At 49.1% G+C, this 27,040-nt stretch overlaps 1 protein-coding gene across 2 annotated transcripts; it reads left to right on the forward strand.

Annotated features, from left to right (window-relative positions):
• Positions 1-25,921, forward strand: LOC115087213. Of its 2 annotated transcripts, XM_029594110.1 has the most exons (6): positions 1-106; positions 15,786-16,045; positions 17,154-17,225; positions 17,429-17,524; positions 25,476-25,694; positions 25,743-25,921. In XM_029594110.1, exons 2-6 carry the CDS (start codon positions 15,787-15,789, stop codon positions 25,802-25,804), a joined length of 708 nt encoding a protein of 235 aa, XP_029449970.1. In that variant the 5' UTR covers positions 1-106; position 15,786; the 3' UTR covers positions 25,805-25,921. The 2 variants fall into 2 exon arrangements, with proteins under 2 accessions (XP_029449970.1, XP_029449969.1); XM_029594109.1 differs by having other exon boundaries at positions 25,476-25,921.
• The last annotated feature ends 1,119 nt before the right edge of the window (positions 25,922-27,040 follow it).

The following is a 27,040-nucleotide window of genomic DNA, read 5'->3' on the forward strand; positions in this document are numbered from 1 at the left end:
GACCAATGTAGCCCCTTGACATAGTAGCCATTTTGATTGCAGGCAGCCGACGGCCCAAGTGCAGGAGATTTCTCCCGGAGCCCCGCTGGACCACCAGGGACTTTAGGTAAGTCTTGGGGAGGGGGGGTTGTAGTTAATTAAATTGAAAGGGTTGGGTTTTCCCCCCCCTCAGAAAGGGAACGATAAAAGTTTTCTGATCCGGGGAGTGGACCTAAATGGCCCTCCCCAGACCCGAAAACGAAACGGGGACAAAAAAAAAATGTATGTATTCCCCTAAATTGCCCCATAAGACGAACAGAGCCAGTTTAGCACATTTTTTTTAATCCCCCCCCCCATCCTAGGTACATCTTATGCTCAGGTGCGTCTTTTGGAGCGAAAAATACAGGCATGTTTATTTTTCCAAATCTAGAAAGTTGTGGAAGGGAGGCAGTTTGTTATTCATCTGTTTAAAAAAAAAAAAAAAAAAAAGCTGTTTATGTCTGAGTATCCTTTGGATATTGACTCCCCACACGAAGTCTTTTATATTAGCAACAGACTGGGGATTATGTCCATTTGATTGTCCTGCTGGCACTCTAGAATCTAGCTTTGCTCCTGTTATTGAAACAGTTATAGAGATTGGACAAGAATTAAATAATACCATTGTGTTAGGGGATTTTTAACATTTTATGTAGATGCTTCTCCACACCCACTAAATCCGCGCGCCGAGTCACTCACTGCGGGCGGGGGGGTGTCCAGAACAAGCGCCGCTGTGAGACTCTGCTGTCGCTGCCGAGTGACGACCGCTGCTACCCTCACAAGTCTCCTCCAAAGGCATCGCAGCCGCCTCAGAATCCATGGGAAAGCCGCAAAGGAAGAGACTCGGGTACACAGATGCTGTGCCCAACCCCAAAATTCACCCACTACCCCAGCCAGCAGGAACCAGTCCGTTCCTAGCTTCCCAGTGGTGTGAATTCAAACCATTACCTCTATTCTAACTGATTGGAAATCCCATTCCTGCCAAGCCCGGCCTGCTTCACGCGAGCCTGGCACTATATTACTATGGGCAGACAGGTCTGATGTGCAAAAATCAAATATTTTCTGATGGAAAGGAAGCTACAAAACTAGAGGTCATAATATGAAACTCCAAGGGGGAAGACTCAAGAACAATATGAGGAAATATTTCTTCATGGAGAGGGTGGTGGATGCATGGAATGTCGTCCCGAAATAGGTGGTGAAGATGATAATGGTAATGGAATTCAAAAGGGCGTGGGACAAAAATGAAAGATCCCTGCTGGCAAGAAAATGGAAATAAATAATTGGTAACTTTACTATTATACCCAAAATTCACATTTCTGCTTGGGGTTAGCCTGCATGGAGTGGCAGATGCTACTAACTTTAAACGATATATATATATAATTATTTTTTTTTAAAGAAAACTTGCTGGGCACTCTGGATGACCCATTTTTTGTTTATAACTGCCATCATTCACTGTTACCCCCTCTGGTTCTTCAGTCTATTCAGACCCTTGCCAGTGGTTTTAGGCCTAAAACAACATTTTTCAGACTTACACCTCCATCAAGAGCAGAAGTAAATATGTGTAGCTAACAGCTTGCTATGGCCACTGTATTTAAAATATGGATATACATTCATAAATGTTGGCCTGGCCCCAGAATGCCCCTTTTCCCCCATGCTTTTGGTTGTCCACACACGTGTAGTCACTCATGCTCAGACCAGATACCCACGTATATGGGCTTTTTAACATAAGAAACTCTTAAAATTTACCCCTGTTTGTACCTGAGGCAATGGAGAGTGAAGTGACTTGCCCAAGGTCACAAGGCACAGCAGTGAGATTTGAACTCTGGTTTTCTTGGTTCACAGCCTGCTCTATTAACCACTAGACTACTCTTTCACACCTACAGGTCTATCCAGTACCGAGCGGTAGGAAGAGCTGCGTTAGTGCCTACGGCACCCGCGGTTACCGCCCGCACAGTGCAGCTCACCTACCGCTCGATCCTGAACACTAATTATATGTAAATGTAAACCGTGTCCGTGAAGCCTTAGGTCCGCGCAACCCATTTTACTGGATAGAGCGCCTATACGGTATCCTGGGTGCGCGGGCCTAAGGCTTCACGCCACGCTGGTATCTGTCATTTCAAATGTCATTTGAAATGACAGATACCAGGAAGCGAAAAAACCAAAAGCAAGAAGTAAGTCGCTTCGCCGCTTCACTCTTCCCTCCTCCCGGAGCAAGGCTGCTTTTTGCGCCCTGCTCCGGGAGGAGGGAAGAGTGAAGCGGCGAAGCGACTTACTTCTAGCTTTTGGTTTTTTTGCTTCGCCGCTGTCAGTGTCCCCCCTCCTCTCGGAGCAGGGCGCGAAAAGCAGCCTTGCTCCGGGAGGAGGGGGGGCACTGACAGCGGGGAAGCAACGGCGAAGACAGCGGCGAAGCAACGGCGAGCGACTTTTCGGTTTTTTTTTTTCCTTCGCCGCTGTCAGTGTCCCCCCTCCTCTCGGAGCAGGGCGCGAAAAGCAGCCTTGCTCCGGGAGGAGGGGGGGGCGAAGACAGCGGCGAAGCAAAAAAAAGCAATTTTGGTTTGTTTTTTTTTCAAAAGCGACAATTTTTTTTTTTTCCAAAAGCGACTTACCTTTGGGATCTGTCAAGATCCCAAAAGTAAGTCGCTTTTGGACGCCTGCCAACTTACTTACTGCCAACTTACTTTTCTGAAGCCATCATCAGGAACCCATGCGATCGTAGCTCCTCCCGACGAAGACAAAGATGGCCGCCTGCACGGGGGAAGCGTACAATTGGCCGCTGAAGACGTGACGTCGTGACGTCACGTCTTCAGCGGAGAAGGAAAAAAAAACCCGAAAAGTCGCTCGCCGCTGTCTTCGCCGTTGCTTCCCCGCTGTCAGTGCCCCCCCTCCTCCCGGAGCAAGGCTGCTTTTCGCGCCCTGCTCCGAGAGGAGGGGGGACACTGACAGCGGCGAAGCAAAAAAAAAAAAAACGAAAAGTCGCTTTGCCGTTGCAGTCTCCGTGGCAGCCCCAGTCCGGACGTCGGAGGGGGGCTGCAACGTTTTTTTCGGCTTCGGGAGCAGGGGAGAGGACTGGGACTGCCACGGAGACCGGCACCCATGATCGCGGCCGGGGCAGGTGAGCGGGGGCTGGGGGAAAGCTTGCCATCTACCCTTACCCCTGCCTCTACCGCAGGGGTCAGGGTAGGCGGTAAGTTTGCAGGTTAAACGCACGACAAAACGGCAGGGAAAACTAGCGATAGTTGGGGCGCGGGTTACGGGATGCTAGGGAATAGCTAATTCGCTCGTTTGCATGCAATATATATGCCGTGGTCGGAAGGGGTTGCCCGGGGAATTTAGGACGCGGTAGGAGTAGGTTAAAGGGGATTCGGGATCGCAGGAAGGGCTAACGCGGCCGGAACGTGAGTAAAAAGCAGCTTAGGAGCAGGGTAAACGCGGCCGCACTTTACAGGATAGGCCTGCTACTGAGGTATTGGGCTGAGATGAGACTTGGGGTAGTTGACAATGAATCCTAGTAACTTCAATACCCGGATGGTCATGCACATAGATTCCTTATCTTCTGCCTGAGATTTGGTCTTGACTAGCCAATCGTCCAGAAAAGGATACAAGCAAGTGTGCCGCCACCACCACAGCCAGGTATTTTGTGAAGACATGGAGCAGACACTAGTCCAAAAGGCAGAATGTGAGTTTGGAGATGACTATCTCCCACTACGAAACTGAGATTTCCTGAGGCTGGGGAAAATCTCTGTGTGAGTACAATTTATTTACAGAACTTTTATACCACATAGAAAAAACTTAGCGGTTTACATCATAAATACAATCCAGAATCATAAAACAATATAAAAACACAATACAATCCAGAAAGACATAAAAGAAACAAAGCAACCAAACATATTCAGTGCAAGGGTGTCCAGCCTCCCTAGGTGGTAATGTCATCACCCTATCACGTGATTTCTCTCTTTCTCTCCTCTCTCCCGATTCACCTGCATCGCCAGAGCTCCATTCCAAGACCTCGCTGACACTCACGTCTTAGCACGTGACTCACTTTCAAAAATGCCGCCTGACTGCTTCACTTTAAAAAAAAAAATTTCCTGTACGTACCCGGATCAGTCCAGACAGTGGGTTGAGCCTCCTTTCCAGCAGGTGGAGACAGACTAAAACTTGAAGGATGCCCTATATCAGGACAGAGCCTATCATCTAACCCTTCAGTATTCGTCTGTCTCCAGCAGGTGCAGCATCTCCCCTTCGGTTCTCTGCTGTAGGCTAGTCAGCCTTTTCTTTCTGTCTTTTGCTAGGCTCAAGCAAGTATTTCTTTTGGTTCTCGCTTGTTTTAAAAAAAACAAAACAGAGAAGGGAAGTTGCCCTTTTATTTTTAGTGCTTTTTCCTTTTCTGTGTGGGAGACGGTCCGTCTCCCAGCTCTTGCCCGGCTCAGGGGGGCTTTTCCCCTTTTGCAGGAGGGGATTCCCTGCATAGCCTGAGTCCGTGGACGCTTCCAGGTATGGGGACCGAGTCTCTCTGGGTCTCGTTCCCCCCTCTGGCTGCCGAGAGGGTTTTTGAACCCGCTGCTGCGCTCAGTAAAAAAAAAAAAAAAAAAAAAGTTTTAAACTTTAAATAAGTTGCAGGTACTCACCTACCTCTAACTTATTTGCAGCAGTTGACCAGCATTTTTTATTTTTTCTGGTCAGAGCAGGCCTTGAACCGGCAGCCAGACTAGCAGGAGGCAGCAGGTTTCCCTCCTGCTCTCTCCTGCTGTGCAGGCTGTCAATCAAACCTTTTTTTCTGCTTTTTTTCTTCAGCTGCGGCTCTATGTCCCGGCAGGCAGCCTGCCTTTCTTGTGGGCTGCCCTCTTCGCGTTTTTCGCGGCAGGGTCTCTGCACTGCTTGCCTGCCGGGTGGGGAAGGTCCCTCCTCGGCAGGACAAGCAAATATAGCCCGGGGCTCCACTCCTCCCGGCATGGCCAGGCCTTTCCCGGGTCGGCAGAGCCCGGGAACGGCGTCCATATTGGATTTTTCGTCGTGGCCAATTTCAGTGCTCCCTGGGGCTGGGGGGCCGGATTTTTTTTATTTAACCCCCGATTTGGCCCCCGTGGGTCCCTAGGAGGGGGGTCCTGACCCCCCCCCCCCTGCAAATCCAGGGTCCCTTTTTCAGCAGATTTCGTCCTCATGCACAAATTTTATTTATTTATTTTATTTAAAGCTTTTCTATACCGGCATTCATGATACAATCATATCATGCCGGTTTACAAATAACAAGGGGTGCAATAACTTTGTTCTTTTAACCAGTGCTGAGGAAGTAAAAAAGTTACAATATAACAAGGTTGTTGAAACTGGGGGAGGAAGGAGACAGGAATAGACAAGAATTATATAATCTTTACAGAGGTAGATTATTTACATTATGCCGTAATGTCTCTTAATGGATATTATTTACATTGTGCAGTAGGGTCTCTCAATTGTGCAGTAAGGTCTCTCAATGGGTATTGCCGTAGGATCTCTCCCTGGCTATTAGACTCGGGAAAGGCTTGTTTAAATAGCCAAGTCTTAAGCCTTTTTCTGAAAGTTAATAGGCAGGGTTCAAGTCTAAGATCCGGTGGTAAGGTATTCCAAAGAGCGGGGCCCGCTGTAGAAAAGGCCCGGTCTCTCAGTGCAATATGGTGTGTAGATTTAGTTGGGGGAACAGTCAGCAAACCTTTGTAGGCTTCTCTGATGGGTCTGGATGGTGTGTGTAGTCTGAGGGGGATATGGAGGTTGAGAGGGGCTTGGGAGTGGATTGATTTATGGATGATGGTGAAGGACTTGTGTAGGATTCTATAGTGTATTGGTAGCCAGTGTAGATTTATTATAATGGGAGAGATGTGGTCTCTTCTTCTGGAATTAGTTAGAATTCTGGAGTATCTGAAGTGGTTTGATGGATGAGGACGGGAGACCTAGCAAGATACATTACGGATTGTAGGACTGTTCTGGTCATGAAAGTGTAGGAGTGGTTTCATTCTTTTGATTACCTGCAGCTTGTAGAAGCAGTTCTTGGTTGTATTGTTAATACATGTTTTTAGATTCAAGTGTTTGTCTATTACTACCCCTAGGTCTCTTGCTTGTGTAACCATGGTGTTAATTGGAGCAATTTGTGGGGGGTTGCTGTTGTCTGGGGTGATGAGGAGGAGTTCCGTTTTAGCCGAGTTTAGAATCAGGTTTAGGTTTGCGAGGAGTCCGTTTATCTCTTGGAGGCAGTTTTCCCAGAATTTGAGCGTTTTTGTGATAGATTCTTTGATGGGTATCAGAATTTGAACGTCGTCTGCGTATAAGAAATGTTTTAGTTGCAGGTTAGTTAACAGTTGGCATAGAGGAAGAAGATATATGTTGAATAGTGTTGGGGATAGTGAGGAGCCTTGAGGAACTCCTAGTGAGGAATTGTAGTGGGGGGATTCTTTATTATTAATTTTAACTTTGTAACCTCTGTTACAAAAGAATGTTTTGAACCATGTGTGAGCAGAGCCTGTTATTCCTATGTCCGAGAGGCGGTTGAGGAGGGTGGCATGGTTGACAGTGTCGAACGCTGCCGACAGGTCCAGTAGAATTAGTAGGAAAGATTGTCCTTTGTCCAAGCCCATGATGAGGTGGTCTGTTAGCGATAGGAGTAGGGTTTCAGTGCTTAAATCCTTGCGAAATCCGTATTGTGTGGGGTGTAGTATTTGGTGATCTTCGAGGTAGGTGGAGAGTTGTGAATTGACCAGTTTTTCCAGAATTTTTGCTACAAAAGGCAGGTTGGAGATTGGGCGGAAGTTGTTTGGGTTCTTGGGATCCAAGTCTGGCTTCTTTAGTAGTGGTTTAAGAGAGGCAGTTTTTAGGGCTTCAGGGAAGATTCCCTGTGTTAAGGAACAATTTATAATGTCCAAATTATCTTTATAATGATCTTTATAATGTCCAAATCTTATTTAGTTAGCTTGCATGAGCAGGACGAAAGCGCCCCCCGTTCCCCCTCCGCCAAAAATCCCTCGCTCAGTGCCGTTGACCGGCTGCAGAGCCCCAGGGACCAGTGCGGGTGGTCCCGGGGGTGCCCCCCCCCCCCCCGGTGTCTCCTGGGTCCTCAGACCCCGCCGCTTCCTCGGATTCGGCAGATGCCCCCCCCCCCCCCTAGAGGGGGATGACCCCAGAGCCCTTCGTCTATTTCATAAGGAGGAATTGGAGCCCCTCCTGCCCTTTGTTCTGCAGGAGCTGGGTCTGGAGAGTCCTTCCGTGGATAATCTCATGGCCTCGCTTCCTAAGGATATGAACCCGGTCCTGGGGGGGCTCCGGCCTCGGCCTTTCCCTTCCACCCCATGCTCAAGCTCCTTATCCTGCGGGAATGGGAGGCCACCGAGGGTGCGCTCCGGGTGGGGCATGCGATGGATAAGCTCTATCCCCTTCCGGAGGAGGGCTTGGAGCTGCTGTGATATCCCTCGGTGGATTCTTATGTCTCTGCGGTGGCCAAACACACCACGATTCCGGTGGAAGGTTTCACGGCTCTGAAGGATCCACAGGATCGTAAGTTGGAGGCTCACTTGAAGCGCATCTTCGACGTTCTGGCCCTTGGGGTCCGGGCGTCTTGCTGTAGCAGCCTCATGATGCGGGCAGGCCTTCAGTGGGTTCAACAGTTACTCTGCGCCCGGGATCTTCCGCCAGCAGAGGCAGAGCAAGCTGAATGCCTGGAGGCCGTAACCGCCTACGTATCGGACGCCCTCTACGACCTGGTCCGTGTGCAGGCGAAGGCAATGGTTTCGGCGGTGGCTGCCCGGAGGCTCCTTTGGCTACGCCATTGGTCGGCTGATCAGTCGTCGAAGACTCGGCTGGGCACGCTGCCCTTCAAAGGTAAGATGCTCTTTGGAGAGGATCTCAAGAAGCTTATGGAGTCCTTGGCTGACGACAAGGTCCATAAGCTTCCAGAGGACCGCCCTAAGTCTTCCCGGTCCTTCGAGCCCTCCCGCTCTCGCTTCAGGGGCCAGTGTCGCTTCGCTTCTTGGGGGCGGGGCGGCTCCGCGAGGGGTTCTTCTCGTGCTCAGTCCTGGTCGCAGTCCTTTCGTGGCAGGCGGCCCTTTCGTGAGGGCCAGCCCGTGCGTGCCACCTCTAAACCTGCCACGCAATGAAGTTCAGCTGACCCATTCCTCGGTTCCTCACCTCGGCGGACGCCTCTCCCTGTTCTTCGAGGAATGGGTCAAGATCACATCGGATCAGTGGGTCCTCGACATTATCAAAGACGGGTACGCTTTTGAGCTCGTCAGGGACCTGCCGGATCTCTTTCTTTTCTCGCCTTGAGGACAGGCCAAGAGGGACGCTGTGTTCCAGACTCTCTCCAAACTCCTGGATCTGGGAGCGGTGGTCCCAGTTCCGGAAAAGGAGATTGGCGCAGGCCAGTATTCTATTTACTTCACCGTGCCCAAAAAGGACGGGTCCTTCCGCCCCATTCTGGACCTCAAGAGGGTCAATCGGGCCCTCAAGATCCTCCACTTCTGCATGGAAACCCTGCTTGCGGTCATTGTGGCGGTCCGCCCCCGAGAGTTTCTTGCTTCTCTCGATCTCGCAGAAGCGTACTTCCACATTCCCATCCACCGCGACTACTAGAAGTATCTCTGATTCCACATCCTCAACCAGGACTTCCAGTTTCGAGCTCTCCCCTTCGGCCTCGCGACCGCTCCTCGCACCTTTACGAAGGTCATGGTAGTGGTAGCGGCGGCCCTGCGCCGGGAGGGGATTCTCGTCCACCCCTATCTGGACGATTGGCTCATCAGGGCCAAGTCGGAGACCTCTTGCCAACGGGTGGTGGATCGCGTCTTGGAGCTCCTTGCCTCCTTTGGGTGGATAGTGAACTTTTCCAACAGCAAGCTTCAGCCCTCCCAGGAGTTGGAATTCCTGGGAGCCCACTTCGACACCCGAGTAGGCAAGGTCTTCTTACCACGGGCGCGCGCCCTCAAGCTGATTGATCAGGTCCGGAATTTGATCGCGTTACCCTCTCCGACAGCCTGGGATTATCTTCAAGTCCTGGGATCCATGGCTTCCACCATCGACCTTGTCCCCTGGGCTTTTGCTCATATGCGTCCGTTGCAGAAAGCTTTGCTATCCCGTTGGCAGCCAGTGTCGGAGCAGTTTCATGTAGTCCTTCCGTTCTTGGATTCTACTGCCGACGAATTACTGTGGTGGCTGTCTCTTCCTCATCTTCTGCAAGGGATGCCTCTTCAAGCTCCACAGTGGACGATAGTGACCATGGACGCCAGTCTCCTGGGCTGCGGTGCGGTCTGCCTTTCTCAATCCACCCAGGGAACATGGTCTGCGACCATGTTCCCTGGGTGGATTGAGAAAGGCAGTCAATTGCTGGCACATCAATTGACTGGAAACCTTGGCGGTCCGCCTGGCTCTTCAGGAGTTCCTTCCCCAATCCGCGGTAAGAGTCCTGTCCGACAACTCCACCACAGTGGCCTACATCAATCGCCAGTCCCCTGGTAGCCTTGGAAGCCAGCCGTCTCCTCTCTTGGGTGGAGCGTCACCTACAGTGCCTTGCGGCCTCTCACATAGCAGGCAAAGAATATGTTCGTCGACTTCCTCAGCCGGCAGTCTCTCGATCCGGGAGAGTGGGAGCTCTCGGACGCGGCCATGGCTCTGATAGTAGACAGGTGGGGTCCTCCTCACCTCGACCTCATGGCGACTCTGCGCAATGCCAAGGCAAATCGGTTCTTCAGCCGCTGGAGGGAACATGGCGTAGAGGCTCTGGCTCTCCCTTGGTACTAAATGGTACTTATAGATTTATAGTATGTAGATATGAACTTTACTGTCTTTAATGTAACAGAGTTTAAAATAGTAATAGTAAGAAAACTGTGACCACCAGGTTGCACGTTTGTGTGTTAAAACTTATTTCCCCTAAAGTACTTCATTTTATTTTATGCTATTTTAGTGAAAAAAAAGATTAACACAGAAACTGGCAATCTGGTCAGTTTTCTCAACATTTTAAATTCCACTTTCCTCCCTCATTCAACTACAGGTACAGACATTGCAACAATTACAAATTTCTAGTCCGAAATTAAGAAAACTGGGAAAATGCCTGGCCTGCCACCCCTCCCCTCCCCCCCCCCCCCCCCCATATACCAGCCGGTGAATGGTGGGGGGCGGGGAACATCGTGACAGGTGAGACCAGCCCCCTGCATTAAAAGAAAATTGGTTCTTACCTACTAATTTTTTTTTGTTCCTATAGTACCATGGATCAGTCAGGAGTCCTGGGTTTTTCCTCCCCTCCAGTAGATGGAGACAGAAGTTTTTGACTGACCCTACCCTATATCTCAAGGTGCCACCTACAGTCCATTAGTATTACACTGTACCCAAGCATAGTGAATAAAAAGCGCACAAACTATTAACAATTTTACTCCTTCATGAGCAGAACCCCAAGTGGGAGCAGAACTGGTTATAACTTGAGAACCAATCTGCAGAGAAAAAATTAAGAAGTACTGGACAAGCTGACTGTTACCCCAACTTTGAAATGGGTGGGACTCTGGACTGATCTGTGGTACTACAGGAACGAAAATTAGCAGAATCAATTTTCCTTTCCCTGTACGTACCTGGATCAGTCCAGATTCCTGAGATATATACCAAAGCTTCCCTAACCGTGGTGTGGGACATTGAGAGTCCCGCTGGAAGCACATTTTGTCCAAAACCCCCCCCCCCCCCCCCCCCCAAATCCGGGCCCTGGACAGCCAACTGATAATGCCTGGCAAAGATGTGCAAAGACTTCCAAGTAGCCACCCGACAAATCTCCTGTAGCAAAACTTGCTGACACTCGGCCCCACGAAGCCGCCTGCGACCGGGTAGAATGCGCCCAAAGACCGACCGGAACCAGACGTCCTTGAACCAAGTTCGCTGAACCAATAGCCTCTTTCAACCAGCAGGCGATAGTAGCCCTAGACACCTTATGCCCCCTTCTGGGGCCACTCCACGGCACAAAACGATGGTCCGATAGGTGGAAGCTATTTGTAACTTCCAAGTAACGTAACAGAACCCGCCGTACATCTAACTTCCTCAGGTCCCTTGACTGGGGATCAGAGTGGTCCAAGACTGAAAAGGGAGTTCAATCGACTGATTCAAGTGAAAGGAGAATACCACCTTTTGGAGAAAGGAGGGAACTGTCCTCAAAGACTTCCGTATCTGTAATCCTTAAGGGCTCTCTGCAGGACAAAGTCTGAAACTCCAACACTTGCCATGCTGAAGAAATAGCCACGAGGAAAAACCACTTTTAAAATAAGATCTTTTAACGTCTCACTCTTCAGAGGCTCAAAAGGCACCCCACACAGAGCTTTGAGAACCAAAGTCAGGCTCCACAAAGAACAAGGATTCTGGACCGGAGGACGCAAATGTTTTGCTCCCCAGAAAAAACGCACCATGTCCAGATGTGCAGCCAAGGCTACACCTCGTATCTTACCACAGAAACAACAGAGCGCCACTGTCTGGACCCTTAGAGCTACAAGATAAACCTTTAGCCAAGCCAGCTTATAAGAAGGCCAAGATACCTGCCATCAAGGCCCATGTAGACTCCACTTTGTGCTCCATGCACCAAGACTCAAAGATTCCCCACACCCTGACATAGGCCAGGGAGGTAGATATTTTCCTAGACTGCAAAAGAGTAGCAACCACTGCATCCGAATAACCTTTACTCTTTAGTCGTTGTCTCTCAAATGCCATGCTGCTAGACAAAAGCGATCTGCCTCTTCCAAACAAACGGCCCCTGACGTAGAAGATTTGGGAGCACACAACCTCAGGGGGCTGTCCACTGCTAGATTGACTAGATCCGCAAACTAAGGACGCCTTGGCCATTCTGGCGCTACCAGGATCATCTCTCCCGGATGAGCTTCTACACGCCGCAGCACCTTGCCGACTAAAGGCCAAGGCAAGAACGCGTACAGCAGGACGTTCCTTGGCCAGGAGAGAACTAGGGCATCCACCGCCTCCGCTCCTGGCTCCCTGCACTGACTGAAGAACCGCAGGGCTTTTGCCTTTCGAAACGTCACCATAAAGTCCATACTCTGTCTGGTCCACCTGTCGCATATGAGGTGGAAGGCTTTGTTGGAGAGCTCCCGCTCCCCAGGATTGAGCCGGTGACGACTGAGTAAATCGGCTTGCATGTTGTCGACCCCTGACGAATGTGAGAGGCTGCAATTCTGACTAGGTGCAGTTCCACCCAGCTGATAAACTCCCGGGCCTTGATCGCCACCGGCCAACTCTTGGTGCCCCCTTGGTGATTGATATAGGCCCCTGCTGTCGCATTGTTGGACAGGACCCTGACCGATTTTCCCCTGTAGCGCCAATTGAGCTGCTCTGGCCTACAAAAGATTGATTGACCACAAGGATTCCTTCATTGTCCATTGGCCCTGCATCACTCTTCCCTGACAAACCGCTCCCCAGCCGGAGAGACCTGCATTGGTGGTGACCACTGTCCAAAAGGGAATCTCAAAGTCTACACCCCGGTGTAAATTGTCAGAGAGGAGCCACCAATAGAGGCTGGAATGTGCAGATTCTGTAAAAGAAGCTGAAATTGCTTGGACACTGGGTTCCAATGGGAAAGAAACGCTGACTGAAGAGGTCTCGTATTAGCAAAGGCCTATGGGACTAGCTCCAAGGTGGAAGCCATCAAGCCTGCAAGTAATCCCAAACCCTGGGAAGATGTTTGGCCAACAAGGCACGAACTTGCCCCTGCAGCTTGATGATGCACTACTCTGTGAGTAAAACCTTGCCTAAATGTGTGTCGAACAGGGCCCTCAAGAACTCAAAGGACTGGGAGGGAACCAGGTGGTTCTTGGCCAGATTGACTATCCAACCTAACGACCTCAAGAGTTGAAGAACCCACTGCACCGTAGAGCGACAGAGGGACTTTGACTTCGCTCGAATCAGCCAGTCATCCAGATAAGGATGAACCAAGAGTCCCTCCTTCCGGAGCCCCACTGCCATGACAACCTTTACTTTGGTGAAGATCCTAGGGCGAGCCCAAAGGGCAGAGCGCAAAACTGAAAATGATGGTCGGCCCGGATTCCGATGTGCAAGTACACCTCTGTCAGATCCAGCAAAGCAATGAATTCCCCTTTGTGCGTCACAGCAATTAGACTGTAAGGTCTCCATTTGGAACCGAGGGACACAGAGACCTGTTGACCCTCTTCAAATAGAGCATGGGCCGGAACGTGCCTTCTTTCTTGGTCACCACGAAGTAAATGGAATAGCGGCCTTTCCATTGTTCCGCCGGAGGAAATGGCACAATAGCTCCGAGCTTGTGAAGGCACTGCAATGTCTCGCACCGCTAGACACTTCACCTTATATGAGCACGGGGAAACGAGAAAGCGCTCCTGAAGGAGCCGAGCAAAATCTAAAGCATAGCCGCGTCTTATATTATATTATTGAGGATCCACTAGTCCAAAGTTAATTTGGTCCACTCCTTGAAAAACAGAGCCAACCTGTCTCCTACTACCAGAACAGAGGAGTGAACTGGCCTCTCCTCATTGGGAGGACTTAACCGTTTCCTTATTTTGGGAGGTACCATTTCTGCCAAGGTGCCAGCCCTGAAAGGACTGGGTCCAGGACTGTTGCCTGCCAGAGTTCTGCCTAGATGAGGAGCCGGAAGATCTAGAACACGGAAACCTCAGATTCCCATGGAAAAGTGAGTATGGGGGGAAGGAGCCCCTCGCCTTGGGCCTATCCTCCAGCAGCCAATAGACCTTGTTCTCCCCAAGGGATTAAATCTTGTCTTCTAAGTCCTTCCCAAAGAGTAGTTTGCCCTTGAATGGCAAAGAACCCAGTTGAGCCTTAGAGGAAACATCCGTTGACCAGTTCCTCAGCCAGAGGAGTCTGTGGGCAGAGACAGCCAAAACCATAGACCTGGCCGAAGTTCATAGCAGATCGTAGAGTGCGTCCGCACTGTAAGCCATAGAAGCCTCCAGCCGCCCAGACTTGAATGGCTTCCTCCTCAGAGACGTGCCCCTCTGCAATTGCTGCACCCAGCGAAGACCTGCCCTCGGGGTGAAACTGCTACACATGGCAGCGTGCACCCCAAGCGCTGACACCTAAAATATCTTAAGCTGTACCTCCAGCTTCTGATCTTGGAGATCCTTCAGTGCTATAGCTTCCATCACTGGGATGGTGGTCTTCTTGGTGACGGCTGGGAATCCTGAGGAGGTCCAGCACTTCTGGCAGAGAGGGTACAGCTTCTCCTTCGCTCTACTGACCTTCAAACCTAAATCTGGCATGTCCCACTCATGAAACAGGTCAGTGAAGGAGAGATGAAAAGGGAAGAACCGGGTTGGACCACGGAGACCCACCATGACTGGGTCAACAGCTCCCATCGAGAGTCCTCCTGAGGGGTCTCAATGCCCAATTCCTCCACAACTGTGGGAATAAGCAGACCCAGCTCGTCCTTACGGAACAGGAGGACCAGCAGAGACCCTGCCACCTGTAGACTGTGGTCCTGGTCACCCAGATCAGGGTCTGCTCCCTGCGGTGGTTTGCCCCTCGGGTCATCCGGCTTTAAAATGTCAGAGGAGGAGTCCCCCCACAGGTCAAGATGGCGCAGTCCTCAGGAGCCGCATAGCCTTCAGGACCCCCCTCGCCCTCAGGAAGCCTAGTCCTCTTGGCAGTTAGGACCCATGCTTTGGCCAGTTTCTGAACCAACCGGGAGAGAACTTCCATCAGAACGCTTCCTGGCTTTGAAAGCCTTGTGAAGCAGCAAAACAAATTTGGTTGAAAATGAAGAGGAGTCTAATCCCCTCTGGGGCCCTCCTCCATCAACCTGCCCCCCCCCCCCTCCCTCCAGAGGCGGCCTGCTGCTGAGTGGGAACTGATCTGGAGAAGGCTGCTGTGCCTGACTGAGGCTCCCGGCATGTCCTCAGACTACCTGACTACCAACCCCGGCAAATCCTGAGGTGCCCCCCACCCCCCGGGAGGCAAGAGCATAGAACATTGCACGAAAGTCATATGAACGTCTCCACAAGCGCGGCAGGCCATACCACCCAGCATCAAAAAGCTGATGAGCTACCAGGGGACCGGCAAGGCTATGGGGAGAGAAAAAAGGAAGTGACGACGGCAACACAGCATTGGAGGGAACAGAGAATCAGGCCTGGAAAGCTGAGCAAAAAACGGCTTTTACTTGTGTTTTTCCCCCCCCCCCCCCAAATGTGGCTCCAATGGAACACACCGGGTCCTGTTCCCTTCGGGGTGAATGAGCCAGGCTCCCTGGTATCACCCCGAATGCTGTCAGCAGAGTAGGCCAGCAGGGTCCCTAACCCCCAGTTACAGACAGCCACAAATACCTGGGGGGAGGCTCAGAATTCTGTTCTGTCTTGTATCTGTATAATTAAAAGTTTTCTTTGTTGTTTTTTTTCCTGAAATGGACTATCTGTCACAGACTATAGGATTTTGTACCTCCACCATCTGCTGGAGACAGAGAAATACTGATGGACTGTAGGTGGCAGTTCGAGGTATAGGGCAGGGTCAGTCAAAAACTTCTGTCTCCATATGCTGGAGGGGAAGCAAAACCTAGGAGTCTGGACTAATCCGGGTATGTACAGGGAAAGTGTGACTTTCTGATAGACAGTTGTCCTTCACAGATGGGGAAGTGCCATTGCCCGTCACCCTCTCCCCCCATATAACAGCCAATGAATGGTGTGGGGGGGAGGGTCGTGGGTGAGATGCCCCCTACATTAAGGTGTAACCTTCTTAACAATCAGCTATCCTAAACCACATTCTTTTTTACATCTTTTTGTTTTTTTTAAATTTTATCATGGTAGAATGGATCGTGAGCGAGAGTCCCCACCACCCTCGAAGGTGGCAGCTCAGGAGAGGATTCCTTTGTCCAGGAAGCCCCGCTTTACAGAGGCAGATGTGGACATCCTGGCCCGGCTGATCCTCCTGGATGAGAGGAATCTCTACACCCCCCTAGGTTGCAAGCTAAACCTGGAAAGGGAGTCTGCAGCCTGGGCCTCTCTTCAGGAGGAGTTTTGCCGGCGGGCCTCTTACCCTCGTGAGATCGAAGATCTCAAAAAGAAAGGTGAGAGATGATGATGTTGTACATATTAATTATTTATATTTTTGTATTTGAAAATTCAAAAAAGATATAATTGCGATGGAGAAGGTACAGAGAAGGGCTACCAAATGATAAGGGGAATGGAACAACTCCCCTATGAGGAAAGACTAAAGAGGTTAGGACTTTTCGGCTTGGAGAAGAGACAACTGAGGGGGGATATGATAGAGGTGTTTAAAATCATGAGAGGTCTAGAACGGGTAGATGTGAATCAGTTATTTACTCTTTCGGATAGTAGAAAGACTAGGGGGCACTCCATGAAGTTAGCATGGGGCACATTTAAAACTAATCGGAGAAAGTTCTTTTTTACTCAACGCACAATTAAACTCTGGAATTTGTTGCCAAAGAATGTGGTTAGTGCAGTTAGTATAGCTGTGTTTAAAAAAGGATTGGATAAGTTCTTGGAGGAGAAGTCCATTACCTGCTATTAAGTTCACTTAGAGAATAGCCACTGCCATTAGCAATGGTTACATGGAATAGACTTAGTTTTTGGGTACTTGCCAGGTTCTTATGGCCTGGATTGGCCACTGTTGGAAATGGGATGCTGGGCTTGATGGACCCTTGGTCTGACCCAGTATGGCATTTTCTTATGTTCTTATGTAATATGGTGAGATATAAAGTTATAAGTACAATAATATTTTAGAAGAACAGAAGTAGTACTATATTATACTATAAAAAAACAGTTATCTGAGGTATTATTTCCTATAGTTATATTTGTGAAATGGTGGTATGTGGGAATTTGAATGCCACATTGAAAGATTAAAAAAAATACTATTTTATATCTACTTATTACTAACTTGTCTTTGCATGCATAATAACCTAGCAGGTCAAGGCAGATCTTGAGCATGTTGTTGTTTGTTTATTTGTGGTTTTTATATACCGATCATCGTTTGGAACATCTGATCGGTTTACAGTAGAACATCAACAGGCTTTATATATAACTTAGCGTTTAACAAAATAAACATACAGGGAGGAGGTAGGGAGGCAACGATAGCAGGGAATACAGTTGTGTAACTCTTAAGTGAACAGCAATTAATCAATGTTATTCCTTTTCCTTTATCCCTCTAATTCTAAGGTGCGCATTTAAGACTTCATGAGGGTAATTGGCTCGAGGAGATCCGCAGAACCTTGTCCTGTCCCTTGCCTGGTAGGTTGTTGAATGAATAATTTGTGTAGTATTCTAAAATGTGCGTTGCTGCTGTACTAAGTTTTAATTGTAATGGAATTTTGATATGTTTATTATAACAGTCAGTCATTGAATGAATGCTTGTGGCTTTAGTGTTACTCTTACATGAGCTCATATTAAAATTTTTAACTGTTATTCTCTCAATTTTGAACTGTCTTGTACAGAACCTCACACCAGTGGTAGGAAGGACGCGGCAGGGCTTCCTGGACCTAGCTGCCACCCGAGGAGGACTGAAGCAACAGCCTCAGCCAGTGGTTTAGGTAATATAGTAGTATATCTGTCTGAGACTGAAAGACAAAATCATTTTGTCAGTGTCTGAGCTCAGCCAGTTATAGTGGCTGTGATGGATGTGTGAGTAGTGACTACGAGAAGTAGTACAGTAAACTTAAGTCCTAGATTTTTCATTTCCTAGCGTGTAGCAGATAGACTCGGGGAAACACACACAATAGATGCCTAAGAATGTCCGTTGAAGAGCTTTATTAAGGAGACTTACAGGTCCAATGCACAACATGCCCGCCTCAGGGGCTACAATAAATAAATGTCAATTATTGCTGAAACAATACAAAAAATTACATGACTCACACAAATAATAAAAACAAATAAATACTTAAAAGGTATCAATGGATATGTGACACGTATAAAACATTTAAAATGGAACATGGTCCTTAATCAGTGTAGAGCAGATATAACAATGGGACAGATGTAACAGTACCGATATAGCAATGTAAAAAATGCATGACTCACACAAATAATAAAACAAATATTTAAAAGAAAACAAATTAATAAACGACATATATAAACATTGAAATGGGATGTGTTCCTTAATCTGATATTTCAATATTGTAACCGATAACATGTAATAAAGGTATAGATGATTTTACCTTTATAAAATAGTCTTTACTGCGTATATGGATGATCTTATTACCATTGGATTTTCTTCTGAAAAAATATAACTGTATGAAAAATATTAACAGACTGTGAACTGTGTGTCAACGAACGACAAAATATGACTAGAAAAAATTGATACAACTGTCCTAATACCTACGTAGATATTTTCTTACACGCCATCTCTTGCTTGCAACATCAAACAAAGTTGGTTTTTGACGGAGGTAATTCTCTATTCATTTGAATCATTTAGCACTTCCCATATGGTCATCCATAGGCATTTTTTATTCATTTTTTTTTTGTTTGATTTCACTAATTTTCATTTTTTTTATTTGGTTACATAAATCTTTTGTTGATTTTTATCACTTTTTCTAGTCATATTTTGTCGTTCGTTGACACACAGTTCACAGTCTGTTAATATTTTTCATACAGTTATATTTTTTCAGAAGAAAATCCAATGGTAATAAGATCATCCATATACGCAGTAAAGACTATTTTATAAAGGTAAAATCATCTATACCTTTATTACATGTTATCGGTTACAATATTGAAATATCAGATTAAGGAACCCATTCCATTTCAATGTTTATATATGTATATATATGTCGTTTATTAATTTGTTTTCTTTTAAATATTTATTTGTTTTATTATTTGTGTGAGTCATGCATTTTTTACATTGCTATATCGGTATTGTTATATCTGCTCTACACTGATTAAGGACCATGTTCCATTTTAAATGTTTTATAGATGTCACATATCCATTGATACCTTTTAAGTATTTATTTGTTTTTATTATTTGTGTGAGTCATGTAATTTTTTGTATTCAATCGTCAATAATTGACATTTATTTATTGTAGCCCCTGAGGCAGCCCCCATGTGGGGGGCGAAACTCGGCCTGAGTCTGGCATATTGTGCATTGGACCTGTAAGTCTCCTTAATAAAGCTCTTCAACGGACATTCTTAGGCATCTATTGTGTGTGTTTCCCTCATGGCTTTTTTAGATCGCCTACCTCCTTGTTTTATCAGCAGATAGACTCAGGACCAATGGGTATAGTGTACGCCTGATAGCAGTTGGAGACGGATCAGATTTCAATCTGACGTCAGCCCCTAGTACATATACCCCTGCAGGAAGTGCAGCTCTTAAGTATTTTCCGTCTCCATAGCAGTTAAGGACTATCTGCACGCTCTCATAGCGTTAGAACAAAATTCAATGGAGAAAACCCAAATTCGGAAGAAAACTTACCTGAAGACTAGCCCCGCTCTCCTGCGGTGATACCCTCGGGTCCCTTCCCGAGGTGATTTCCGTGGTCCCTCGGAGGTGATCCTCGGTCCGGCGGCCAAATCACGGCGAGGACCTAGCCCCCAATCTCAGGCGCGGCTGAGAGGCAGCGGGTGCACCCTTGAGCGCGGCGGTGAAGGTATTTGCCCTCTCCCCCCGCAGCCGGAGACCGCCCGGGACGAAACCGGGAAGCGCCGAAGGCAAGGTAAGGTAGAAATCTTCAGCATAGACTCCGGTCTCCGAGGTTCGAGGAGTCGCACAGGTCGCCAGCTGGGACCTGTGCCGCTGGGTTGATCTGCCCTAGCAGGGCCAGGCCCCGGTTAGTTTCAAGGGTCCTCCCACATGGAGACCCTCCGAGGTGGTTGCCATATTTGCCCTATTCGCCGCTCTGTCCGCCGTCCTGATCCGGGCGCACAAGGCCAACTAGGTGCACAAAATTACATGTGCGCATAAAGTACACGCACAAGGGCCGCGCGCATAAGTTATACGCGCCTCGCGCTTCTATCAGGCTGAGCACATATCTGCAACTTAGACGCACATTTACACGCACAACCCGCACGCACATCTTAGATGCGCCGGAGCGCATAAAAATAAGGGTTTACGCGCCTATAGCCATGGCACCACTGGGAACGGAGCTCAAGGCCTCTGCCCAGCATGCCATCTCAGAGCCGCACAAAGCGAAGAGGCCATCGCCCTGTGCGCCCCGTGCGAGGAGGTCCTGGGAGATCCAGGCCAGGGCCAGTCCCACCGAGGACAGAGTACTAGCTCCTCAGTGAGTACCCTGGACCTAGCAAATTCCAGCAGGACACCCCCTCAGATGGGGACCTCTAGGGACTCAATGCCCCTTTAGCTTGGACCCAGCATTTATCTCATGGGTGAAATTCTTTAAAGGGCTACACACCTTCGTCCACATGCAGACTGAGTCTCCGGCTAAACAGCCACAGTCTCCACCAGAAGACCTTTACCCCTCAGGCCACGATAGGCCTAGACAAATGTTTCCACCGCCCAGAAGCCCCACCTATGGGGACAAGGACAACTCTGAAGAGGAAGCAGAGCCCCTAGAAGAAGGGGAACTCTTCCCCCCCCCCCCCCCCCCCGGGGACAGAGCCTCACCGAACCATGAGACGCTTCTTCACCAAGGACGAGCTTCCAGACCTGGTCACCCACAGCCTGAAGGAACTCACTATCCCGAGCGCAAGTGCTTCGAGGGAGCCTAAGACGAATCCCCTACTAGAGGGACTCCATCAGACCTCTCGCCATTTCCCTCTCTTACAAGCCATCCAGCAGCTAATTGATCTGGAATGGAGTACTCCAGAGTCCACATTCAAAGGGGGACGAGCTATGGCAGCCATGTACCACCTGGACCCGGCGGCCAAAGACCTGTCATGCCCAAAAGTGGATGCCATGGTCTGTGTGGTCTCGAAGCACACTACTATCCCAGTGGAGGGAGGAGCAGCGCTCAAAGATGCTCAGGACCGACGTCTGGAATCCATCCTTAAACAGTCCTTTGACATCGCCGCTGTGTCTCTACAAATAGCGGCCTGCTCACCGTAGTGACACATGCCTGCCTATCTCAGACCAGGAGCAACACCCCTGGATAGGCCATGGAACCAGCAGTATCATTTCTTGTGGATGCCGCCTCCGATCTGGCGCATACAGCGGCCAGATAAGTGTCATCAGCTGTGGCTGCCAGGAGACAACTCTGACTCCGAAGCTGGTCGGCCGATGCATCTTCCAAAACGCATCTCACAAGGATGCCCTTCAAAGGATCCCTTCTGTTTGGCAGTGAGCTAGAGAAACTGGCCAACAAATGGGGCGAGTCCCCATTGCCGTGCCTACCGGAGGACAGGAATAAGAGAAACTAGTGGCCCTTTTCCCAGGCCTCCAGGGGTAGAGGTTCACAATTCTTCAACCCATACAGAAGCAACTATCAAGCGCCCCGCCCTACGGGCAGGAACCAGTCCTTTCGGAACAAGCACAACAAGAGGGGAACCAGCTCGGTTCCAGGCCCCAGCCACACCCCACAATGAGATTCAGCCGTCCTGTCCAAGGGAAGAAGCCATAGGGGGCAGACTAGCCCTATTCTACCACAGATGGGTCAAGAACTGCGGACAAGTGGGTCTTAGCCATCATTCGAGAGGGGTACTACCTGGATTTCCTACGCACCCCTCCAGACAAGTTCGTGGAATCCCCCTGCCACGACCTCTCCAAGAGGGTGGCAGTGGAAGTTACACTGACCAGACTACTGGCCCTCGAGGCCATAACCCCAGTGCCTCCACAAGAAATAAATACTGGGCATTATTCCATTTATTTTATCGTCCCCAAGAAAGAGGGGACGCTAAGGCCCATCCTGGACCTCAAGTCTGTCGACCGCCACCTGAGGATTCCCCGCTTCCGCATGGAAACCCTACGCTCTGTAATAAGGGCGAGTTCCTCACATCCCTGGATCTTTCGGAGGCCTACCTTCACATCCCAATTCATCAGGAGCATAAGCGCTTCTTATGCTTCAAAATCCTGGACCGTCACTACCAGTTCCGGGCACTACCCTTCGGGTTAGCCAGAGCGCCCTGGACATTCACCAAGATCATAGTGGTGGTGGCGGCGGCAACACTGAGGAAGAAAGGAATCCTTGTACACCCTTACCTAGACGATTGGCTGATCAGGGCGAAATCCCCAGAGGAAAGCCAACAAGCAACCAACAGTCCAAACTCTACTGGAGAGTCTCAAATGGGTGGTCAACACAAACAAAAGTTGTTTGCAGCCCACACAGTCACTAGAATATCTAGGAGTCCGATTCGACACCAAAAAAGACAAGGTCAGCCTGACTCCCACAAGGAAATCAAAACTGAGAAACCGGTTACAAATCCTGCTGAGCGAACCTCGCCCTGCAGCAAGGGATTACCTACAAGTCCTCGGTCTGATGGCATCCACACTGGAAGTGGTGCCATGGGCGCAAGCTCACATGAGACCCCTACAGCGCTCACTCCTATCGCGATGGAACCCACTGTCTCAGAACTACGCTGTTCGTCTCTCGCTCCCGGGCAGGGTCCGGACCCAGTTACGATGGTGGCTGCAGGGCAGCCACCTGAACCAGGGGGCAAGGCTATCCTCACCAACCTGGACCCTGCTCACCACAGATGGCAGCCTACGAGGATGGGGAGCACACTGCGAGGAGCTAACCGCCCAAGGGCAGTGGAACACAGAGTCGGAATGGAACATTAACCGCCTAGAAGCGTGGGCGGTCAGACTAGCCTGCCTGCGATTCGCTCACAGACTTCAAGACAAAGCGGTCAGAGTAATGTTGGACAACGCCACGACAGTGGCCTACATCAACCATCAGGGGGGAACCAGAAGCCAACAAGTGTCTCTGGAAATCGACCCTCTAATGTCGTGGGCGGAAGTAAGCCTCCAGGAAATCTCAGCCATCCACATTGCCGGGAAAGACAACATCACGGCAGAGTACCTCAGCAGAGAAAGTCTAGACCCAGGAGAATGGAAGCTCTTGACCGCAGCGTTCCAAATGATAGTGAACCGGTGGGGGACACTAGACATGGACTTTCTGGCAAACCGGTCCAACGACCAAGTACCCAGGTACTTCAGTCGCAGGCGGGAACCTCAGTCCCAGGGGATCGATGCCCTGGTACAGACCTGGCCACAGGGGACCCTATTATATGCCTTCCTGCCGTGGCCCCTATTGAGCACAATCATCCACAAGATACAGTTACACAGGGGACTAGTACTTCTAGTGGCCCCGGACTGGCCAAAAAGACCGTGGTATGCAGACATGAGAAGACTAATAGCAGGGACCCCCCCCCCCCCCCCGCCTCTACCTCCACACAGAGACCTGCTGCAACAAGGCCCGATCCTCCATGCGGATCCAACTCAATTATCTCTTACGGCCTGGCCATTGAGAGGGCTCGCCTGAGAGAGCGGATACTCAGGGGCTGTAATCGACACACTACTCAGAGCACGCAAGTTCTCCACATCTTTAACGTACATAAGGATTTGGCGAGTATTCGAAGCCTGGTACGAAGACCACAACATCATACCACGCTCAATTAAAGTTCCCGTGATCCTGGAATTCCTGCAGAACGGGCTACAGAAGGGCCTATCCTTCAACTCCATCAAGGTACAGGTAGCCGCATTGTCATGCTACGGCTCCAAGAGCGAGGGCAACAGCGTAGCGTCTCACCCAGACGTTTCACGCTTCCTGAAAGGAGTCTAACACATCCACCCACCACTAAAGTGGCCGGTACCTCTTTGGAATCTCAACATGGTCTTGGATTTCCTAGCAGGAACCTCCTTCAGGCCCCTCCGAGGTCTGTCCCTCCGCCTGTTAACCTTAAAGACAGCATTCCTGCTGGCAGTTTGTTCAGCCCATCTTAACCAAACCATCTCGCTACCATTGCCGGATGAGTTGAAGAATTCAGAAGAGGCTTGTAGCCTATGCCACCTCAACATCGGCAGACTCCTATCCAGATATCTGGAAATATCGGAGCCCGTACGAAAAACGGACCACCTATTCGTCCTTCACAGCGGGAAGAGACAAGGGGAAGCGGCCTCGTGGGCAACCATAGCTGCTGGATCAAGGAAGTAATCAAGGCAGCCTACATAGAAGCAGGCAAGCCACCGCCTTTACAGGTCAAGACCCATTCTACTAGAGCCCAGGCAGTGTCCTGGGCAGAAACCAGAATGCTGTCACCCGCCAAGATTTGCAGGGCGGTGACATTGTCCTCCATCCATACCTTCTCCAGATTTTACTGCCTGGATGTCCAGGCTCGGGAGGACACGGCATTTGCAAGGGCAGTACTAAGTGGGTCACGGGCAGCCTCCCATCCGGTTTGGGAGTAGCTTTTATACATCCCATTGGTCCTGAGTCCATCTGCTACACGCTAGGAAATGGAGAAATTACTTACCTGATAATTTCCTTTTCCTTAGTGTAGACAGATGGACTCAGCATCCCACCCTTGGCTGCCGTTACACATGGAATTTCGAATGATTCAAAGGGTAAGCCATATTTTCATTCATCTAGGACACCCACCCTACCGGGTGTCGACGCTTTCCAGTTGAGTATACTGGCGGTCTCCAGCTATAACCAATTCAACCAGATCAAGTTATAAAAGTTTAACCAAGTTATAAAGTTATTCAAGTGAATCAAATTAGTCACACATATATCCACAATGCTTTTCGAGGAGAATACTGAAGAGCTGCACTTCCTGCAGGGGTATATGTACTAGGGGCTGACGTCAGATTGAAATCTGATCCGTCTCCAACTGCTATCATGAGTACACTATACCCATTGGTCCTGAGTTCATCTGTCTACACTAAGGAAAAGGAAATTATCAGGTAAGTAATTTCTCCATTTTGTTATATTTTGCACGAATAACGCTTGCTATAGGAGGAGCATGGTTAGGGTAATTTCCAAGATAGCACAATGTGTGATACTTTAACACCCGCATAGGTATTTTACCGCAATGTGCGTTACACAGAGAGAAAGAGAGAGCCTCTGTAGAAGTTCTTAGAAACAGAACTATATTTTTTGGATACCACTTAGAGTAATTTTGGGGTGAGGTTTGTGGTGATTTTGGGTTTAGGGGCTAGGTTAAGCTGCACAGTGAGATTTACGAACAGCACAGCTACCTTTAGTGAGGTTTTATTCTGCTTTTGAGGAATGGAAGGAGAGGAAATTTGTAGTGTACCATCATATTCTGTCTAACTTGATGCCAGCTAGGTAGAGAGACTCCTTTTTATTTCTCATTTATTTATTTTATTTATAGTTTTTTTTTTTTATATTCTCCTTCCAATCCTTCAAATTATGTACTATCTAGATATCCCTCCGTTCTCCCTCTCTCTTCCCTGTTATGGACTCCTCATTTTCCTAAAACCCTCTAAGTTTACTAATCTAACTGTATTGTATGATTGTGTGTTTAATTACATATACACACTGTTAATGGAATATTAACACTAATTCCAATATTTGCTTATTTGCCATATATGTATTGTTCTATGTCTTAAGTTAAAAAAAAAATAAATTTTTTTCCTTGCAGGGCAAGAAGAGGCAGCAGCGCCAGCCAGTGTCACCACCAGTGCCATATCCAGCACCAGCACTGCCTTACTTCCTCCAGAATCTCCTACCTGTGGAGGACAATTATACTTTGATAAGATGCAGCAGATCCTCGAGGAAGTACAGCAGCTCAGGGCCAAATATGACGTAGACATCATAGTGTTGCAGAATTTCGAGAGGAGGTTATCAGCCCTTGAGGATGCCTTTCAGGAGCAGAGGGCACTGGCATCTCATAAGGAGATGCCAGTGCCCTCTGCTTCAGAGCAGGATCCTCCTGGGTCGCAACACTCTTCATCTTCTGCAACACCATGAAGTCTGCAGGATCCAGGCCACAGTTTTGTGTGTGTGTGTTTTTGTGTTTTTTTTGTTAAAATTAAATTTTTTTTTTTAATTGAATAGCAGTATTGTAAATAAAGTTTAAAAAAAAAAGTTTCTTCTTGCAATTTTTGAAATACTAGTGGACTGAGTTCGTCTAATATGACAAACAGCTAGGTGTGTTTGATTACATTCATAGATGTCTTTCAGTATTTATTTACTATATTAGTAAAAAAAAAAAAAGTTAGTTTCCTAGCATGTAGCAGATGGACTCAGGACCAATGGATATAGTGTGCTCCTGATAGCGGTTGGAGACCGAGTCAGATTTCAATCTGACGTCAGCCCTAGTACATATACCCTGCAGGAAGCTCTGCTCTTCAGTATTCCTCAGTCTCCATAGCAGTGCAGGACTCTATATACACTTGCACAGCGTTAGAGTATTCTAACCAAAGAAATCTTACCTCTACAGACGAGCCCTGCTCTCCTGTGGTGATACCTATGGGTCCCTCCCCCAGTTGAGAATTCCTGAGGTGATTTCCGCGATCTCTCAGAGGTAGGCCTTGGTCCGGCGGCCGGTTCCTGGCTTGGACTTAGCCCCCGGCAATGGGTGTGCCTGAGAGGCAGTAGGTGCAACTTCGAGCGCGGCGGTGAAGGTAATTTTCCCTCTTTCCCCCCCCCGCGGCCGAAGACCACCCGGAAAGAGACCGGGAAGCGCCGAGACAAGGTAAGGTAAAAAACTTCCTAAAAGTCTCCGAGGCTTGAATAGCCACACCGATCACCAGCCGGCGTCAGGGCTACCAGGTTGTTCAGCCCTGTCTGGGCTAGACTCCAGTCAGATACAAGGGTCCTCCCACGTGGAGACCCTCTGCAGTGGTCGCCTTGATCCCCAACCTGTCCGCCAATCCGATCCATGCACACAGAGGCGAGCCGGGCGCACAAATCACTTTTGCGCACAAGGGCCATGCACACAGCGACACGCGTGAGTGTGCTAGGCGCACAGCCACATGCTCAACTGAGCCGGGCGCATAAGTTAAATCTGTGCACACAGCAGCGTGCGCGCATCTGACCTACACGCACAACTTCGGCTTATGATCACAAGCCATGGCGCCACCGGACAAGAAGCTCAAGGCTCAGGTCCTCCTCCCAGCATGCCATATAAGAGCTGCACAGCATGAAGAGGCCCCGGCTCTGTGTCTACAGTGTGAGGAGGCCCTGGGTGAACCACTTCAAGGT

Source organism: Rhinatrema bivittatum, chromosome 3 (genome assembly GCF_901001135.1).
Source record: "Rhinatrema bivittatum chromosome 3, aRhiBiv1.1, whole genome shotgun sequence".
NCBI classification, from domain to species: Eukaryota; Metazoa; Chordata; class Amphibia; order Gymnophiona; family Rhinatrematidae; genus Rhinatrema; species Rhinatrema bivittatum.